This window comes from Heptranchias perlo, chromosome 8 (genome assembly GCF_035084215.1).
Source record: "Heptranchias perlo isolate sHepPer1 chromosome 8, sHepPer1.hap1, whole genome shotgun sequence".
In the NCBI taxonomy this organism is placed as follows: Eukaryota; Metazoa; Chordata; class Chondrichthyes; order Hexanchiformes; family Hexanchidae; genus Heptranchias; species Heptranchias perlo.
Genome location: NC_090332.1, coordinates 82269251 through 82289241, shown reverse-complemented (window position 1 = coordinate 82289241; position 19991 = coordinate 82269251). Strand labels below are relative to the sequence as shown.

The window sequence follows — 19991 nt, the reverse complement described above, 5'->3', positions numbered from 1 at the left end:
ACTCAACGCAACAAAACCTGCCATCTATAGGTCAAGTGGGGACCCAACTAGTGCTCAGTTTACACATAGCTTGCTGTGTGTAAATTAAAAATAAACTCAGCAAAGTAAATAAGAAGTTCCTGGTTGGGGTCCCAATTACCAGCTTTTTTTGCAAAGTAAAAAAGCAATATATCTAGTAAATTAAAACTGCAGCAAAAACAACACATGTCTGTAGCATCATCATAAGAATATGAAATATTACCAAAGGATACATTGGGCTAATTCTACAACTGTATGAATAAACTGAGAGAACATGATATGTTATGGAGGAAGAACAAGTATGTGAAAGGTTTTTAAACAAACCTCAGAAACCATTTAGAACAGAATTTGGCATACAAATCTGCAATTTGTGCAGTCACCATTAAAAAAAAGTTAAACTATTATACAGGAGTACTTTCAGGAGACCGAAGGATAGGAATTTTGTGGGAAAAAAAGATAGTTAAAAGTTCTTCCCTTGAGACACAAAAATCAAGAAGGCACTGCATAATCCTGTAAATGTTCTACATCGTATTTACAACAGATAATACCCTCTGACACAATAAGTCACACATGTTGTTGGATAATTAGGGACAGAGCCACCTTGAGTAGACTTTGACAAACATACACCGTAACCACAATTCTAACTATATCTTAAAATCTAACCTTGAACTCAGAGTAGCTTTTGTAGTCTGAAAGGCAACCGTATATGCTGCTACTGTTGAGGGCATCAAGTCCCACGTTTATCTTTACTCAAAACCTAGAAATCAACCCGATAATTACATATCAATGTCATGAAAGCAAAATATAGAGATTGGCTAGTTGTTCTGCCAAGAGTTGCTGATGGGGCATCTGAGGCCATTTAGTTAGTGGCCTTTGTTTTACACTCTTCTGTTGCTGGACGCTACCAGAGTGCCACATAATGGTAAGGGACAATTCTGATTTTAAAATCACATACATCAGTCTAGAATTATAGTGTTAAAAAAATGAAATTGCCAGCTGTTAGCATCAATATGAATTGGAAACTGTGTAAGATATATATATATATATATATATTTGTCTTGTACTTGACATACTTTTCTTCAGTCTTCTCTCCTCCTCTTCTGAAGGCTCTGGCTCGTGGTTTCATGGGTGTCAGCAATGCCACAGTATCTCACCGTGACAGAAGATTTTGTCCGGTCATTGTCATAGCACCCTTACTGTCAGATCCACTGAGATAACCATATAGAACTGACCAGGGATGGGACTTGGGATTTTTCCCAGTTGGCATGGTTCAGCTCAGTACTCCACTGTGAGCAACATTTACTCACTGCGCTTTCATGGGAACTACTTGACACACTTTTGACTAGTAATTATTTGATACCAGTACACATACACACCACTATTATCGACAATGTAATTCTTTTTGCCAATTTCCCTTCCTTCTCCTCTCCTACAACTGTTGGCTGCTCCTGGGGTTCAGTTTCATGGGGTCCAGAAACTCTCCGGTCACTCATCCAAGTTGCCATTCTTTATGTATGAGCATATGACTGTGAGTGTTTGCAGGCTATTCAACTTCGGGGAGCATCGCGGCTGTGCCTGATTACGTTGTCCTTGTCTGGCATCTGCACGTGTGCACTTTCCAGCAGGGGAATAGTGATCAGGAGTGGGAACGTTGGATGGTTTTCCCCTTTCTAACCCTGGAGTATTGAGGCCGATCGCAGCACCCGTACTGCTACCCCAACTAAGATCAGCTAACTCCACACAGACCAGGAACCAAACCGGAGATCTTTTGTTGTCTTATGACTCAGTTGCACGTTGTCATCACCAACTGAGCTATTGGAGGAAATGGACAATGCATTTTTTTTTAAATAAGCATCCAAATTGAAATGTTACTTAATGTAACTGTAGAAGATAGCATTTAAAATCAGTCTCTTAGTCTGACTATCATGAAAACATAAGAGACTGCTGATTGAGCTAGACTACTTTTTTATAATGAGCCTTCTTCAAAGCTGTAGATGGATCTGGTTTGATAAAAGAATTCAATAGATGGCAAATAAAGGTACAAAATGTGTTAACCATGTCCACATCTAAATAAAATACATACTTGTCAGCAAGTGGCGCAGTCAAAAAATACAAATGATCTTAAGTAAGGCCTCGTAAGAAAAGACATCTGAAATGACACTGAGTTGCATTTAATTGTTTAATTTGTGTTTAAAGATGTTTAGGGTTGAAGGTAAATTGTGGAAGCACTAAAGTTCATGGTAAACAAGACGACTGATAAACGTGTCCATTCAAGGAGGTTATTTAGTGTGGATAAGCAGTCGCTGTTGCGACAGGGTGAATAGGTGATGCTAACCTTCTTGGTGACTTACATAGATTCTATTTAAAACCCGTTTTAAAAAATGCCTCACAACATTAAACATCTTTTTTTTATGCATATTTCTGCTGTCAGAAGTATTATCCTAAAGCATCTCTGATGAGCTTAGGGGGGTGGGGGGGGAGAACAAAAGTTTAGGAACTGACATTGCGCCTGCTTTCAATGCTGTTTGTCTTTTCTGGTAAATATTAATGAATTCTTTGTAAGAGCACTTCCAATATCTGTGGCTAGAATTACTCCGCAAAGTTTTTTTCTTTAGGGTTTTTGATAGGCTGCAAATAATAAATCACATCTCCTGCTTGTGAAAATCTGAGGGCAAAAGGTGGAAGGAGTTTAGAAATGATATATTACTGGCTCTAGTTGGTATCAGAACAATGCTGATAGATATTAAGGTGAGCAATTTCCACTATTTTCCATTTGCAGTCAAAAAATGTATTTCACATTTTTAATGCTGATGGTCCTATTGTCTCATCTGAAACTCTAATTGTTGTGGTGTGGCCATTAGCTTTGTATGTTTTGTGCACTAGTAAATAAAACACAGGTCTTAAATAAATGTTGCATATTTAAATCAATCCCGTGTATATAACAAATTAAAGTATTTACATGAGGGAAAGAAAGAACTGGCTTTTACAGGGCACCTTTTAAGTCCTCAGGACGTCTCAAATTGCTTCCTGCTCAATTCATTTCTTTTGAACCATAGGTACTGTTGTTGCGTAGGCAAATGTAATTTGCATACAGCTATCAGACAAATGATCAGATAATCTGCTTTGGTTGAGAAAGAAATGGTGGCCTGGACTCCAGAAAAACCCTCCTGCTCTTCTTTAAATAATACTATGGGAGCTTTTATATTAACTTGAGCAAGCAGGTGAGACCATAGTTTAAGGTCTAATCTGAAAGTCAGCACCCCCCACAATGCAGCATCCTCTCAGTACAGTCAAGCTAGATTATGTGCTCAAATCCTGAACAGGTACCTGAACTCATGGCCTACTGACACAAAGAGACTCGAGTAATACCACTGAGCCAAGCTGCCACTTGCTTGTGAAGCTTTCTGTTGGCATGTTTTCTTCCTTTTAAAGATGGGATTTAAGATTTTTTTCCCAGCATTCACGCTTGATCTCACTAGAAGTTGGATAACGGGTCCATTTTGCCTCTGGCCTCTATCTAATTTAACCACCTGTAAAGTACAAGGAGCAGCCCAGTGTTATTTTACACTGTTTGCTATTTAGACCTCGCTACAATTACTTTTGTATGCATTCCAATCCCTAAACCCTTCATCTTATTATCGGTAAGCTTTTCAAGATTGCTATGCCAAAAATTTTAATATGCCACATGTCAGAAAATGCTTTGAAATGGTGGGACTCACGTCAGTACACGTTCTGAAACATTTTAGATTCTTAGTTTGCCTGCCCCCAGCTGAGAAAAAAGGTTTCATTGAGAGTTTTCTTTCAACCAGATATACTTCAGACAGATGTGGATTGACGATTTATGTACAAACCCTATATTTATCTTTGATTACATATAAATACAAATTAGCTATTTTCTAAAAGTGGTTACAATAGCAATAAATACAAAATAAGAATTCGACCATTATACTTCATGTGTTGGGGGTTAAACCCATATAAACATGTACATCTGGAATACAATTAAACATCATTTAAAGGAACAATTCTCTGATTAAAATATTTATTTTCCCAATTTCTTTTTAAGTAGACATAAATATATTTTCAAAATAGATGTTCCTATTTTGTTAATTTTTTTATATAAATAGTGTCTTCATTGGGAAATAGTAAAGTGTCAAGTTTTTTTTTCTCTGATAAATTTTTCTGGTTTAACGACATCCACAACCCTCCACAACCATATCTTGGTAGTTCTTTAATACAACTTTGTCGTATTCATCAAGATAAAGCATTGAGATGGGAGTGAGGTCCGTTGGGACGCAGCACGCCCTGGGAATGTTTGCATTGACAGAGTTCACCAATGTCTGCACAATGGCATGGTTCGTTGAGTTTAAGTGATCTGCCAGTGGAAACGGACACTCTCCTTGACAGTAATAGGCGTGATATCCCGGAGGTGCCACTATCCAGTCATTCCACCCCACGTCACTGAAATCCACGTATAAAGGATGCCTCTTGCAGCTAGACCTGAGCCTCTTCTTCTGCTTGTGTTTGGCCTGACGCCTCACTCTTTTCTCAAGAGTATGTCCTTTGCCATCGTGGCTAAACGTCACCAATAAAGGCCTCATCTGAGGCCAGCTTTCTTCATCTTGGTGCAAGGACCGACTGATCCTAACGTGTCTTTTCGAATGTCTGCACTCCTGGTCCAAGTGGATGACTTCCACCATAAACCCATAGTTGGGCTGGCCCTGTACGGTCCATCTCATAGCAGAAGGGCTGACGTCAAAGCTCTCCCATTTGCTCGCACTGTGGTGCACCAGCTTCGTGTCTAGCAATCGCGTGATGGGATCGCTGCCGGAAGGCGCCACTGATTTGAGAATCTCGTACACGTTGATGCGATGGTAACCGCCGCTGGCGTTTACGCAGGCTTCTCGCACCTGCTTGCGGTAGATCCTCAGTTCGGCCGAGGTGATGAGCTCCTCTCTCGGTATAGAGTTCAAATTGAAGAAAAAGCGGCGGGACTCTCCTCTGGCTCCAAGCAACTCCTCCATTGGTTCTAATACAAGAAAGACACCAGAGCCACTGTTAGCTGCAACATTACAAGGCTGGCTGGTAAACATGACCTGACATAAAGTTGAAATAAATGAAACACAACCACTCAATGTTTGGGTTAACTATTACATAATGTATCGGTTACAATACCAATATAAATGAATAGTCACTAGGTAGTAACTCCATCACAGGAGTGTATATGGTTTGAAGAAAAGAAGTTTCTCTCCCCCTTGTGATCTAACTTTCTCCAAAAAAATATATAGAACCTGGGGTAAATTCGAGCCTCTCAACATGAGAAACGTGCAAAGGAAACAGCCCAACAGTGTAGATTATATTCAAACAGTGTACAATCTACTTCCCATCTTAATCAGGTTGTAGATTTCTAGATGATATTTGTATATCAACCGTTTTAGGACAGGAATGGGTTGTAAACGGAAGATGTTTAAGTAGATCTGTTCTGTTTATTTTTAGTTTTAAACCTCAACTATTAGGAAGAGGAAACATAACCAGAAGCCCAGCTACTCGTGCCTGCTATTCCGACTTTAAGTCCTTACTTTGCTTAAATGTCATTAACCACAGGAATGTTTACAAGTCGTTTGTGATACCTGCATGCATGGGATCCAAACCGAGACGTTTTAATTGCCAAGAATTTCATTCGAAAAGCTGCAAAATGAGCATTGTTCATTTGCTCAGCTTGGCGAGATAAATTTGGAAGGCGCACTTTAATGTTTTGCAACACCAATACTGACATGCCACGCACAGACTCAAGGAATCTTGATAAATAATTGTAAGGGGGAATTCATTCTGATTTGACCACATGCGACTATGCCAGTGCAATGCAGTACCGGTCCAAACCACACCATCCCCGGATCGCCACATATGCACCGTTTGGTAAACACTCTGGCCAATACAGGAGATTGCACCGTATTATGTAATTACCTTTCAAACGTTTAGCGCCTGAAGGTATTCGAAAAGAGCCCCACTCACACTGAAAACACGCTGCATTGTTTTACTCAATGCCAGTGTGCCCATCTGTGCAATTGTTGAAACGTGGAGTATGGCGTTAACATAGCCAAGAAATGCTATAAATATTTTAGGAATTGCCCTTGTTCTAAGAATATACACCCCATAATAATATGGGCAATTTTCACACTTTGCTTCAGTTGGGGGCGGTTTCCCCGAAAAAAAAATGAACTGCATTTGGCTTCTTGTAATTAAAAGTTGAGTGGATTCAAAACAAAAATCAAAAGCCGGAATGTGGCTGCAGACTGTGCAGGATTCAGCCAGGCCAGTTTTTATTAAACTTCGTATACAGCAAAAGAGCAGCTTCGGAGTGAAGTAACACTGAGGCGGTCGTTAGGACCTCGAGGACATCTTAAACTCCAGTGATACAAGATTGGCATCAGATGCAAAAAAAAATTTTCTGAACACAGTGCATTTATTAAGACTTGCTGTCGTTTTTTTTTGGAGAGGGGGGGATGCTGATTCGACATTCTTGTAAATAAAATTGGTGTGCTTGTGAACCAAACGTATATCCTATCAATGCAAACTTTTGAGACGTGAAATGCTATTTAAATGTTGCATCAAGCTGTTGGGTGTGCTGATGGGAGTTAACATTCAAATAGATTTGAACGCTAGGTCCGTGTATAATCTAAGAAAAGCACTGCGACACTTTAATCCACTTGGTGTGGGAACCCCTAATGAATGGCTACTGCATCGTGCACCAAGCATTTATGGAAGGATTTCCCTTAACGTAGGCAGCAGCCGAGACTGGCTTCAAAGTATTCAAACTCTACAGATACCCAATATCAATAATTCAAAGATCAGTGTAAACGACAAAGGGATTCATTCTCCAGCGTGCCAGTGAGGATTATTAAAGTATCAAGTCCCAGGTACCTGTGTGTGATCTATACAATATATGTGACATCTCGTGTAAAACAAAGGGTTCGAGAAACACGCAAATGCCTTGTAGCCTCTCCACAAACAAAAGGCACAACCCAGATAAGATAAGCTTCGGGTGGTTTGGGGAGGATAAATATTTATGCCCATTGTTGCGTTCCAATATCTAGGTATGCAAAAATGTGCCCACGTCATTAAAAAAAAAGCAAATGATTAACCGGACCCCACAAAACCCATTACACGACAACACTCCCGGAGCTGTTGTCTGTCAAAGCGAAATAGACGGCATTTCCTCTCCCCACTGTCGGGGCAGAAACGCACCGCGGGTCCGCTGGCAACGTGTTCCTTCTCTGAGAAGTTTAGTACAGTGTAACTTCGGGGTGGGGGGGGGGGGGGGAAGAGAGAGAGAGAGAGAGAGAATGCGCTATACCTGCTTGAAGTTAACTCTGCTGTGAAGCGAGTGGCCCAAGCAACAGGAAATGCAACTTAAAAGAGTGTTGGGTGAGATCTAAAATCAAATGAGTCCGCTCTTTAATTCAATCTTACACCAAAGAGTTTGCAGCACAGATCATAAACACTGTATGTGTGTACACTGTATATATGTATTTTACACGTATGCAAACATTAGTGTACAGACCATGTGTTATGTGTATACACACACACACACACACACTGTGCATGTATGATTTGTATGATAGACTTGATTTTAGCCCCAGACACACTGTGCATGTATGATTTGTATGATAGACTTGATTTTAGCCCCAGACACACTGTGCATGTATGATTTGTATGATAGACTTGATTTTAGCCCCAGACACACTGTGCATGTATGATTTGTATGATAGACTTGATTTTAGCCCCAGATTAAGGGAGCTCAGCTGTGTGACGACTCGGGCCACCTGACAGGCAGCTGCCCAGTCTTACCTTCGTGGTGGAAGCTCCTGACTGTATTGGCGTGGCTGGCTGATCTCTCGGGGAAATGGGAGAGGACCGAGCCGCCCTGCTCCTGACCTTCCTCTCCGGAGTGCAGCTTGTACAGGTCCACCATGTACTGCGGGATCACCGGGTTTTTACTGGGGTGAGGGCGACGTCGGAGGCCGAACATGTTGAGCAAGCGGACCTCGAACTCCTGCAGCATGTCCTCGGTCTGGAGGGGGCTGGTCCGGCCCGAGTTGGCTTGCTGGTCGGCGAACTTTTTCCGGCCGACCTCGGGGATGAGCCCGGCCGAGCCTCCAAATAGGACTTGACAGAGCAAGAGCACCATCAGAGATCGTCTGCCGGCGGTCATCGTGCCTCTGCGGGGGAGCAAACGAGGAGCTGTTACTTTCCGCGGGTCACAGCGTGGAAATGGTGACAGCAACCAAAAGAAGAAGAAAAATAAATAAATGAGACGCTTGTTGAGATGGGGAGAGACAGGCAGAGATCAGAGGGGAGAGAAATAAGAATTATAATGAGTTACTAGCTGGTGCAATGTAGAATTGAACTGGAAGGGAGGAAAGGAGAGGGAGGGGGGGAAATGAGAAAGAAGCTTCTTTAATTTTGAAGGAGAAAAGCAAGAGAAGGAATATATAAAAGAGAGAAGAGTTTTTTTTTTAAAAAAAGGGGGTGCCGGGCACACACACGTGTGTGTGTGTGTGTGTGTGTGAGCCGACTTGTTTACGTTTGCTGAGCTGTTGTGTCTGGAAGGGGACAGATCAGAGCAGGCAGAAGAACAACAGGCGCACAGGTGCTCGCCCCGCCACTGCTGGTGCCTCGGCTCACTGCAGGAAAATGCAAAGAAAAAAAAAGATCCCGATTACCTTTCACAGCACAGCCGACGAGCTCAAGAATCGCACGACTGAAACGTCCATTTAAACGCCCCGCACATGGAAACCTTGTGAGCTTTTCTTTTTTTTTAAAAAAAAAATTCTCCCCTGTCCGCAGAAACACGGCTCTGCCAGCCCAGCTCTTATTTCTCTCCCTCCCCCAGAAAAAAAAAAGGGTCGTGAGACTCCGAAACATCTGGTTTTGGGAGGGAGGGGGAAAAGTTCATACGATTTTTTTTTTCCCCCCTCTCTCTTCTTTTTTCGATCGCTTTCACATCCACCAGCGGTTTTGTGCCTGGAGCACAAAGTTCACGGAGTGCCCGGGACGTGACTCCTCTCTCTCTCTCACACACACACACACACACCCCCACCCTCCTAAAGTAGAGGCCGGTGAGCCGGTGTGTGTCCTGCGATCAGAGTGTAACTACCTGTGCTGGCTGCCTGCGCCCGCTCGGGACCTCCTCTATCGCCGGCGTGATTGCCCCGCATTGCTCGCTGTTAATTCCACACTTTCACTCTCTCTCTCTCTCTTTCTCTCTCTTGTCCCAGAGCCACCAAGTCGATGTTTAGGTAGATCTCCAGCGCCTTTTTTTTTTGCACATATCAATCAGCAGACGGAGAGGGACCAAACTTTTGTTTTTTTATATATATATTAAATATACACGAGAGAGGGGAAACGGAATCCGAAACGATTTATCCAAGTGCAATCTGGTTTACTCACTGATAACGCCAAACAGTTAGGAAAACGATTATGAAAAGTCCATCATTTCTTGACAGGATCGCCCCATATATATATTGTATATACACACACATATATATATATATAAAATCCAGTGAGTGGGTGATTGCAGCAGCAGTTCTTTTGGTGGGGCTTTTTTTTTTGACGTGTGGCAGGATTCCTTCTCCTACTCCACAGTAATTGAATGAGGTTTTTTTATGCGTCCTTTGTTGCTCCCTGATGTCATGACCCCCGGGCTAAAGCAGCGTTCTGCCAATCAAACCGGGTAATGATTCCTGACACAGACTCGACATTCAGATCATAGCACTAGATTGTCTTTGGCAGCGCAAAAAAAAAAATAAAACTGGGAAGCCTGGGAAGAGGATGCAGCAGCAGCAGCAAATTGCCCTTCGCATTTTTTTTTGGGGGGGGGGGGGGGGAAACAGGAAAAGTGCGCAGGAAAACTTCCACAAATGCATCGTTTTTTTTAAAAAAAAACACACCTCTTAAATACCGCCTTTGCTTTTTAACCCATTCAGAGCCCGAACTCGCCCCAGGACAGCGTGCTTTCTAACTCCACTGGATAGACTTTGATGTATTCAGGTTGGGTTATAATTATTTATGGGGCGGTAGGTTTGAAAGCCAGATCTGTGAACACCTCATTTTATCTATCATAAACGGGTTGGTGCTGCGTAGAACAGGGCGTTTCAAAAGTCGAATTTCAATCACTGAAATTGAGTCCCAACTTTTCCTGATAAACCGCACAATTATCTCAAATGATTTTTCAAGGTAGGGCGAGTTCCCTTCAAACATTTCTTTTAAGACGGCCCATTAAATCAAGAGCTTCTCCTCAACTGTACGTGCACCTTTAGTTTATTCATCTTTCAACTGGAGACATTATCTCGGTGCTTAAGATGGTCATGATGTGGATGGTATTGGGAACTCCCGTTGGGACAGTTAGGAGCTGGTCTTTATACATTCACACGTAAAAAGGTTCACCCAAGAGATAGAAGAAGGAAGGAGGGACATTGCAAAAAAAAAACCGGTGCTTCCTCCGTTTTGTAGGAGTTTTAACAACAACAAAAAAGTTTCTTGAGCATTGCTAAGCGCCTAGTGTACATTTTTTTCTTTATCAGTCAAGATCTGTGATCGGACCGGAGATGTGAGGCAGGGATGTGGTTCGGGAAAGCACTTGTGTTTCCTGGATAGATATTGGAATAAATTATGAACGAAACAAGGTCAGGTCTGACATGCTGCAAAAAAAAAGGCACAACTCCGGGAGCAAAGCGCCAACTCCTGGACGGGCTGCGAACGACCAGTTGGTGGATTTTCCAAACTCCACAACAACGGCTCCTTTGTACGGGCTCTCGCACACTAAAGAGTCAAATCATTTGAGACTCCGCTAACACAAATCGGATTATCCTCCCTCCGCGCTGCAGTTTAGAGCCTTCCCTTCCACCAATAATTTTTAAAACTTTTTTTTTTAAAAAGTGTACTTTCTGTCCAGGTGCGAAAGTCATGTGGTGCCGCGCCGAGCGGGATGGTAAGAGAAGTAGAGGAGCTGGAAAGGTAGAGAGAGGGAGACAGGGAGGAAACATAAAACCAGAGAGAACAAGTGTATGAAAGGGGAATAAAACAATGATTATGGGACATAGCAGCTGCTGTATATTAGGGGATTTTTGTGAGGACGAACGTTAAGAAATATGACTGAGTTGAAAAGAATATGAAGAACAAGTTGGAAATCAATTAGCAAGAGGATCAATTATGCTGTAATAATAATCATTCGTTTCAGTTGGCCTGATGTGATTAACCAATAAAATAAGTAAATGAGTTTTATTTTATGTTTGCATCAAACGCAGTCAAATAAATCTCAAGTATTTTCGCGTAAAGTAAATCTCAGACCAGGCACAAAACCACCTTACCTGATTGAGAATATTGCATTAGATCAGGCAGCTGCCCCGAGGAGAAGCTGGAACCCGGCTGCTCCTGTCAGCGGGATTTGATGAAAAAGTGCAGAACGGGAAGAAAAGGCGAACCATTTCACTGGGTGAACAATCTCGGAGACATAAGAGGTTATCCCTGGGTGCGCGAAACGCGAGAGGAGGCTCCGGGCGCACGATTTAAAGCATGTGCAGCAAGTCAATTCTTCCAAGCGGATGACTTCACACTCGCTCATGCAAGGCACTCTTGACTTACTCCTTTCGCCTTCCTATATTGTGGCTGGCACCGGGAATGTTTATAGCACAGAAGTGACTCACTCACTTGAGAGACGATCTTCATATAACGTCATCACATCACAGAGCATTTTGTGTTTTAAAAAAAGGGTCTGTGTTTTGAGTGTAAACAGGGTGACTGATGCGGTGTCTGTGACACAGGGAGTTTCCTGCACACTGTCATAGGCTTTCTCCGTCAGAGAGAGAGAGAGAGCTAATAGAAATCGGACTGGTGAAAAATTGTACTTGTTACAAGCCCTGGGAAAAGCTACATCACACGGTTTTACGCGCCAGCAGTCAAATCTTTAAATAATGTCGAGTTATTTTAAAAAATCTGGTAAACTCAATATGTTTAAACGGTACATATATACACTGCAATGACTGCTTGGAATTACAGAACTCCTTGAAATTTATACTTTAATCAAAGCCAATAAAGTAACGTTGGGTATCTTAATGGGAAACAGATTGATGCTGCGGGTTATTGGTCCCTTCTGATTCAACAAACACTGTTGCTGTCATTCCTGTTTACAGGCAGATATTACATGTTGCCTAGAGGCACCTAGGGAGAAGATACATGGGGGTTAAAAAGATAGCAGGTGAATATACTTCACCCACACCTCTGTGCAAATTGAAAGACCCAACAGCACACGTGATAATCTGATCAGATCTCACAAAGTCTCAGTCGGTGGAGGAATTATAGCCATTCTTACTCAACCTCAGCACTCTTCACAGTCCACATGCAAACTTTTTTTCTTCCCCTCTATTTTAATAGAACATGTCGTTGTCAACAAACGGTACTATTCGGAGAATTCCGAATGGGAGGGGCCGGGGAACTTAAAAAAAAAAGTTAGTGTCTGCTTGAAAACAGCAAACCTATCTCTGCTCACAAAGTACGCGCGTGTGCAAATCACAAACGCTCCCAACCTACAAAAAGCGTGGCAGATATAACACAACGCAGCGCCAAATAACAACAGGGAGCCACGGTCAAGATCGCTTTCTGTGGAAGGATATGTTGTCGGATTTGATATCCGGACTATTTCGTCTGCATTGCTCCTTTCAGAACGGCCAGCTCAGGATGTCAAGTTTGAGAAGAGTATAACGTTATAAGGACCAGGCTGACTGCTTATCATTGTGTTTGGGAATTTGAAATTTTTACCATAACGGGATTTCACTGTGCTCTCGTGTAAACTTTCAGAAATACCGGTCGATTATAGAGTATGTCCCTCCAAAAAGTCCCTTGGCGATTACCGCGTGTGGGTTTATTTCGTTAAGTAATTGTAGGGTGTAGAGAGAAATCATTTCGCAATTTGCGTTGGATCCCTAAATTAATATTGGTTTGTTAAAAATTGCCGTTCTGTTGAACTGGAACTCAGACTCTGCCTTCTAGAGAAAGATTGTTAATTTTAAAAAAAAACTTAGTTGAGTAATGCATGTCTTTTTTTACGACTTGGTTAGAGAAATAGCAGATATTTCGAGCAGTGACATCTGGTCATTTAAGTTCAGACACCAGTATTATTTGCACAAGTTTTGAAAAGGACAACATAGGAACATGGAGTGGGCCTTCTCCATGGGTCTCATTTTCTGTAATTGGGCTAGGAAAATATTTTGCTGCAGTGTTTCTTCCCAGGGCTCCCACAGTGGTTTAGTTAGTAACAGCAGTGCCTTGTATGTGGTAGTAACCCATACAGACCAGGAAGCTACTAATTTCCAATCTTAGTGTGTACTGAGGTAGCTGATCCTAACTAGTGCGTCACATTTCATTTCAGTGCCCTGGGCTAGGAAAGAAAGGAGAAAATAAAAACCAGTCAGGGTTCCCCTCTTGATCATTATCCAGTGATCAGTGCTGAAAAGCAGGTGTATGGATACTGGGTGGGAACAGGATCAGACTCACAGCTATAATGCCCTCCACCATCCAATAACAACAACAACTTGCATTTATATCATGCTTTTAACATAGTAAAACGTCCCAAGGCGCTTCACGAGAGTGTAATCAGACAAAAATTGACACCGAGCCAAATAAGGAGACATTCGGATCGGTGACCAAAAGCTTGGCCAAAGAGGTGGGTTTTAAAGAGAGTCTAAAAGGAGAAGAAAGAGGTGGAGGGGCTTAGGGAAGGAATTCCAGAGCTTAGGGCCTAGACAGATGAAGGCACGGCCACCAATGATGGGGTGAAGGAAGGGAGATATGGGCAATAGGCCAGAGCTGGAGGAGCTCAGGTTTCTCGGAGAGTTACAGAGGTTGTGAGAAGAGGAGCAGGATCAGGTTCAACCATGATGTCCACCACCATCCAATAGTCCATAATACTCATTGTCTACGCTGACGCATCAAAAATGGACCCTTGGGCAAGGCATTCCTCGGAATAATTCCACTGCCAAAAATTAGTGTCTTCAGGCGAGAGGGGAAACTTTCTTCATCGTAACGTTTTATCTTCATCTGTTTATGTTGGTGCTACTGTCCCCGTACTGGGCACCTGCAGCTTCTTGCTCTGTGCATGATCACTGAAGTCGGGGAACAACAACTTGCCTCTCCACTTCTGAAGCTACAACAGCTGCTGCTGCTCGATTCTTTTGCCAAATGCTAGAGGTAGAGTTTAAATTTGATAACAAATCACAACCCTAAATGATGACAGCTAATAGGCTACTTATCTAGGATCAACACCGTAAATTTTAATCAAAATTATTATGGTGCAGATTTTTTTTTGTTGCTTTGAACTGTTCCACTGATTTAGGTCACAGATCGAGCTGATAATGCAAGTAGCAGGAGGTGAGATTCAATCCAGCCAGAACACAGAAGCAGCTTTATTAGTAGTAAAATGCACTTTCCGGATTTTATCCATTTAGCTTACCATTTGAACTCAATTACTTGGGAGAAATTTGACAATAGCAATTTATTTTTGGAGATTTACTGGAAACCATGTAAAAATGAATGAGAACTTCCAATTAAAATCATATTTTACATTACTTATGATGAAACAAATTTGATTTCCAATATAGCTACTTAGTGTACAACCCTTTCAGGCCTCAGTAAACTACAAATAGAAGTATGTGAGATTATAGGATTATGCAGGATACAGGGTATCCTTAAGCCGGTCCAAAGGTGATCATTGAAATTAAAGCACATTAAGTAACAATGCTACATTGTGACACTCAGCTCTAGGATTCCTCAACAACCCTTTCACTAACCCTTTACATTTAAAATCAGAATTCAAGATTACAATGAAAATATACACCCCAATATTGTCAATCTGGAGCAAATTAAAACTAAAAAGGAAACCTTGGGAAAAAAGTGTTACAATGGATATTTATTGGAAAAAATGTAGCATTACAACATGTTGGGAACACTGTGCTAAAGGAATAAGTGATGAAATTAAAAGCCACTTTCCTAACTACGAAAGCATCTCATCTGTAACCACATTCATCCAATACCATATCATTATAATGTCTCAAAACCAAACTCTCGTCATTATCATAATATAGCATTGAAATAGGAGACAATTTAATGGGACACAGCATGGCTGGGGGTCTCAGTTGGATCAGTGGAATGCAACAATCTTTGCACAGTAGCATGGTTCATGTTGTTCAGGCTCTCATTGAGGGGGAAAGGCCATCCTCCAAGGCAATAATTAGCCATGTAGCCCTAAGGGTGATGATCCAAATTTGCCAGCCCACATCCTTGAACTGTATGTAGAGCTTCCTCCATTTGCAGACACAACTAAATGCAACTGGATGCTTTGTATTGCTTATGATTCAGCATCACAACCAACACGGAAACTTATTGATACTCCTGAATTGAAAGACGCTGCTCTCAAATTAGGTTCAACTGCTGATGTATTGGTGTTGAATTTGTGGAGATCCCCCAGATGTTTAGCTTGGTGACTCCAGAATCTAGAGATCTGCGTCAGATTGAAGTAGGGGAACATGTTGGTAAGCTGGAAAGAATGCAACATGATCAGTTTGCGTGTGGACTCTTATGCCCTACAGAATGTTTTTTTTGAACTTGTAGATATATTTGGTGCACGTTCCTGCTAACCTTGGAGGAGGGTTCGAATTCCGACAAAATCTGATCCCAAGTTGTGCCAGAGTCAACTCTTCCACTTCTTCCAGCACCAAAGATTGAAGCATAAATGCTTCCGAACACAGACTGGAGGCTTAAATTCAAGCCCAGAAATGTGGCCGCCTACCGAAACAAAGATTTATTTTATATCACCATTTTGAAAACTATATAATTTAATGATTGTGAAGTTTTTTTTTTAAAAAACACCAAACTTTGTATTCTAGTCAAGAATCAGATAATGGCAACAATTAAACTGTCCATAAATTGTTATATTCAAATTCAAGCCAATTAAAAATGCTGTCACATGTGTTTGTAAGTCCATCAAGTTGTGCAAACTATGTAGAGTGATGTCTTCATATCTAGCATTTGGACAAAAAAAACTATTCCAATAATTCTATCCTTACACACAGGACAAACACATTGATTTGCACTTTAACACATTACTTTAATCAAGTAAAGAAAGAACTTGCATTTAGATAGTATCTTACACAATAGCAGGATGTCCCAAAATGCTTCATAGCCAATGAATTACTTTTGAAGTGTAATCACTGTTGTAATGCAGGGAAATGCAGTTGCTAATTTGCACACAGCAAGATCCCACAAACAGCAATGAGATAAATGACCAATTAAACTTTTTTTTTACTGGGGATGGTTGAGGGATGAATATTAGCCAGGTCACTGGAAGAACTCCCCTTCTCTTCAAATCGAGTCATAGTATCTCTTACATCCCATGAGAGGGCAGATGGGGCCTCGGTTTAACGACTCATCAGAAAGATGGCACCTCCAACAGTGCAGCACTCCCACAGTACTGCACTGGAGTATCAGCCTAGATTTTTATGTACTCAAGTCTCTGGAGTGGAATGTGAATAGCCTGTATACGCCCCATGGTAAAAGCAAAGCTATGGCTGATGATTGGATGATTGTCAATTAAAGCTATCTGCAATTAGGATTTCAATTAAGAGAGTCAGAAGGGTTATTTTTACATACTTGAGAGATTTGCTGCTTCAGGACCATCTGTGATCTTGGCTGGTGGTTGTCTCCTGCAATAAAAATAAAGGGCCATTTGAGATATCTGATATCAACTTCCAACACATACCAGCTACCACGTGCTGATACTATTTAATAGAACGTCAAAGAGGCCGAATGATTCTCTTCACATCATAAAAGCGAGCCATAATCAATTCAGGTCATTATTGCATTGATGCAACCGTATACTATTACAATGTACTATAGCTGAAACTTCAAGTCTCTAAGCAGTACATATATATTGTCTCCAATCAGTTTTATCAGAAGGAGAGGAAGCAGCACTAGATCATCATGTTATTTTATAGTTAAGTGGGTGATACTCATATCAAACAATGAAATGGCGCAGTGATGGAAATTTAACGTTGTGTTACTGCATGTGGTTACAATATAGTTGGGATCACCCAGAGGTCAAGGGAGAGGACGAAAAAGGAAAATTCTGGTACTTTTCACATGAGGACAAAAATACTATTTCAAGGGTTTTCCAAATTGTATTTTTTTGCGCAATCCATATTTTTTGCTTTGGTTCCATCCCTCAAAAACAAACCTCTTACTGTTTAAATGTTATGAGTTATACGAAATACTGTACATCAATCCAGCAAACAGGAAAGATGGTGAACCTTCAGAATGTGACACACAAGAAAATAAAACTCAAACTATCACATGGAATAGGGGAGGGCCAAAGAGGCCTAGGGGTCCATGTACATAGATCATTAAAATGTCATGGACAGGTACAGAAAATAATCAAAAAGACTAATGGAATGCTGGCCTTTATATCTAGAGGATTAGAATGCAAGGGGGTAGAAGTTATGCTACAGCTATACAAAGCCCTGGTTAGACCACACCTGGAGTAATGTGTTCAGTTCTGGGCACCACACCTCAGGAAGGATATATTGGCCTTAGAGGGAGTGCAGCGTAGACTTAAAGAAAGGCTTGCATTTAGATAGCACCATTCACAATGTCCCAAAGTGCTTTATAACCAATGAAGTACTTTGGAAGTGTAGTCACTGTCGTAATGTAGGAAACGTGGCAGCCAACTTGTGCACAGCAAGGTCCCACAAACAGCAATGTAATAATGACCAGATAATCTGTTTTAGTGATGTTGGTTATGGGATAAATATTGGCCAGGACACCTCCACTGCTCTTCTTCAAATATTGCCATAGGATCTTTTACATCCACCTGAGAAGGCAGATGGGGCCTCAGTTTAACGTCTCGTCCAAAGGTTGGCACTTCCTGACAGTGCAGCACTCCCTCAGCACTGCACTGGAGTGTCAGCCTGCATTATGTGCTTAAGTCTCTGAAGTGGAACTTGAACCCACGACCTTTTGACTCAGACGTGTGAGCGCTATCGACTGAGCCACAGCAGAATTTACTAGAATTATACCTGGACTCCAAGGGTTAAATTACGAGGAGAGATTACACAAACTAGGGTCGTATTCCCTGGAATCTAAAAGATTAAGGGGTGACTCGATCGAGGTTTTCAAGATATTAAGGGGAACTGATAGGGTAAATAGAGAGAAACTATTTCCGCTGGTTAGGGAGCCTAGGACTAGGGGACATAGCCTAAAAAGTAGAGCCAGGACTTTCAGGAGTAAAGTTAGGAAACACTTCTACTCGCAGAGGGTGGTAGAAGTTTGGAACTCTCTTCCACAAATGGGTGATGCTAGCTCAATTGTTCATTTTAAATCTGAGATTGATCGATTTTTGTTAACCATAGGTATTAAGGGATATGGGGCTAAGGCGGATATATGGAGTTAGGTTACAGATCAGCCATGATCTCATTGAATGGTGGAACAGGCTCGAAGGGCTAAATGGCCTACTCCTGTTCCAATGACCCAATGTCCTATAATAAATATTGTGTATGAGAATTCTTGTTACTCATCAATTTAGCACAAAGTGTATGGACATAAAATTCCTGGGTTTGAGGAAAATAGCAGTTACACCTGTGGGGAGCAGGGAGGAGGAGCCTGGAATCTGAGGCAGGCCCTGGATCTGGTTTTCTGCCCCATTTGCGGGATGAAAAAGCACTCGTCTTCTGAATAGCACAGCCATGCAAATATTGGACTTAGAATGTGACGACGCCATCCATCCTAAGTTCCATCATTTCCACCTTCACATGAGCCCTTCTAAATCAACATCAGTATATAGCAGTGCACTTGCCAGAACCAGCTGATCAAGGCTAAAATGGTTTCTTAAAGGTAAACAACTTACGTTTTGATTGCCTTGACAGATTTTTGGACAATTTTTTTGAATTGCCTGCATCGATTTGAAATGTTTTTTTAATGTTCTAGTTTTACGGATTTCCTCGAGGTAGAGCAGCCTGGGACCTCTTTGGACGTGTTGTTATCTTCTTTTTCTTGGCTTGTGGTTTCTGGAAGAAAACACAACTATCATTGCAGGTCTGGAGGGAGGACAGCAGGCAATTCTCTTTAGCTCATTTGGAATTGTCTTTAGGAGAACTGTTAGCAGTTTGAGGGCTCCACAAATATATAGCTATCTCAAACTAAGAAAAGCTTTGTTTTATAACCAACTGACTGTGCCACATTGACTCCCACTTTTCCATCCTCAACTGCCTGGCCAGAGTTGGTTCCAAGAATTGACAGTGCTTCGTCCTCACGATGAGTTAGTGTCTGTATGTTTTGGCGTCCTCCACTCGTGGCCTGATGTTCACTGGCATAAGTTAAGGTCTTCCCCTGCGTGTAGGAATATATTGTGTTAATTGGCTGTAGCATTCCCTGGATCCTGTCAGAAAGAACATGAAAGAGTTTGCATTTATATAGAACCTTTCACAATCTCAGGACGTCCAAAGCACTTCACAGCCAATGAAGTACTTTTGAAGCATATTCAACGTTGTAATGTAAAGAAACGTGACAGTCAATTTGCGTACAGTAAGGTCCCACAAATAGTAATGACCAATTAAACTTTTCTCGTAGTGTTGATTGAGAGATTAATGTTGGCTCGGACACCAGGAGAACACCCATGCTCTTCTTCAAATAGTGCTATGGGATCTCTTATGTCCACCTGAGAGGGTAAACTGAGCCTCAGTTAAATGTTCATTTGAAACATGACACCTCCTACAATGCAACACTTCCTTAGTACTGCACTGGAGTGTCAGCCAAGAATATGTGCTCAAGTCCTGGAATGGGGCTTGAACCTAAAAATGTTACCACTGAGCCAAGACTGACACCTGTCATCGATTCTTTCAGCATTCAAAAAATGGATAGTAATGATAGCAGCA

General features: G+C 41.6%; 1 protein-coding gene and 1 long non-coding RNA gene across 3 annotated transcripts; both read right to left on the bottom strand.

The window, feature by feature from the left end:
- Window positions 1-2188: 2188 nt before the first annotated feature.
- LOC137324756 (bone morphogenetic protein 2-like) lies at window positions 2189-11817 on the bottom strand. Of its 2 annotated transcripts, none has more exons than XM_067989430.1 (3): window positions 11385-11817; window positions 7864-8234; window positions 2189-5044 (listed from the first exon to the last, which is right to left on the bottom strand). In XM_067989430.1, the coding sequence occupies exons 2-3, from the start codon at window positions 8225-8227 to the stop codon at window positions 4203-4205; spliced, it is 1206 nt and encodes a 401-aa protein (XP_067845531.1). In that variant the 5' UTR covers window positions 8228-8234; window positions 11385-11817; the 3' UTR covers window positions 2189-4202. The 2 variants fall into 2 exon arrangements, with proteins under 2 accessions (XP_067845531.1, XP_067845532.1); XM_067989431.1 differs by lacking the exon at window positions 11385-11817 and adding an exon at window positions 9173-9312.
- Window positions 11818-16715: 4898 nt separating this feature from the next.
- LOC137324258 (uncharacterized) lies at window positions 16716-19408 on the bottom strand. Its single transcript, XR_010963574.1, has 3 exons — window positions 19289-19408; window positions 18965-19124; window positions 16716-16769 (listed from the first exon to the last, which is right to left on the bottom strand). It is a non-coding gene; the product is annotated as an uncharacterized lncRNA (long non-coding RNA).
- Between the last annotated feature and the right edge of the window lie 583 nt (window positions 19409-19991).

Bases quoted from the DNA above. Each gene is read 5' to 3' on its own strand.
- LOC137324756 (XM_067989430.1), bottom strand. From the start codon at position 8,227: ATGACCGCCGGCAGACGATCTCTGATGGTGCTCTTGCTCTGTCAAGTC. The intron at 5,045-7,863 runs GTAAGACTGGGC...TTCTTGTATTAG, and splicing joins CAGGAGCTTCCACCACGAAG to AACCAATGGAGGAGTTGCTT.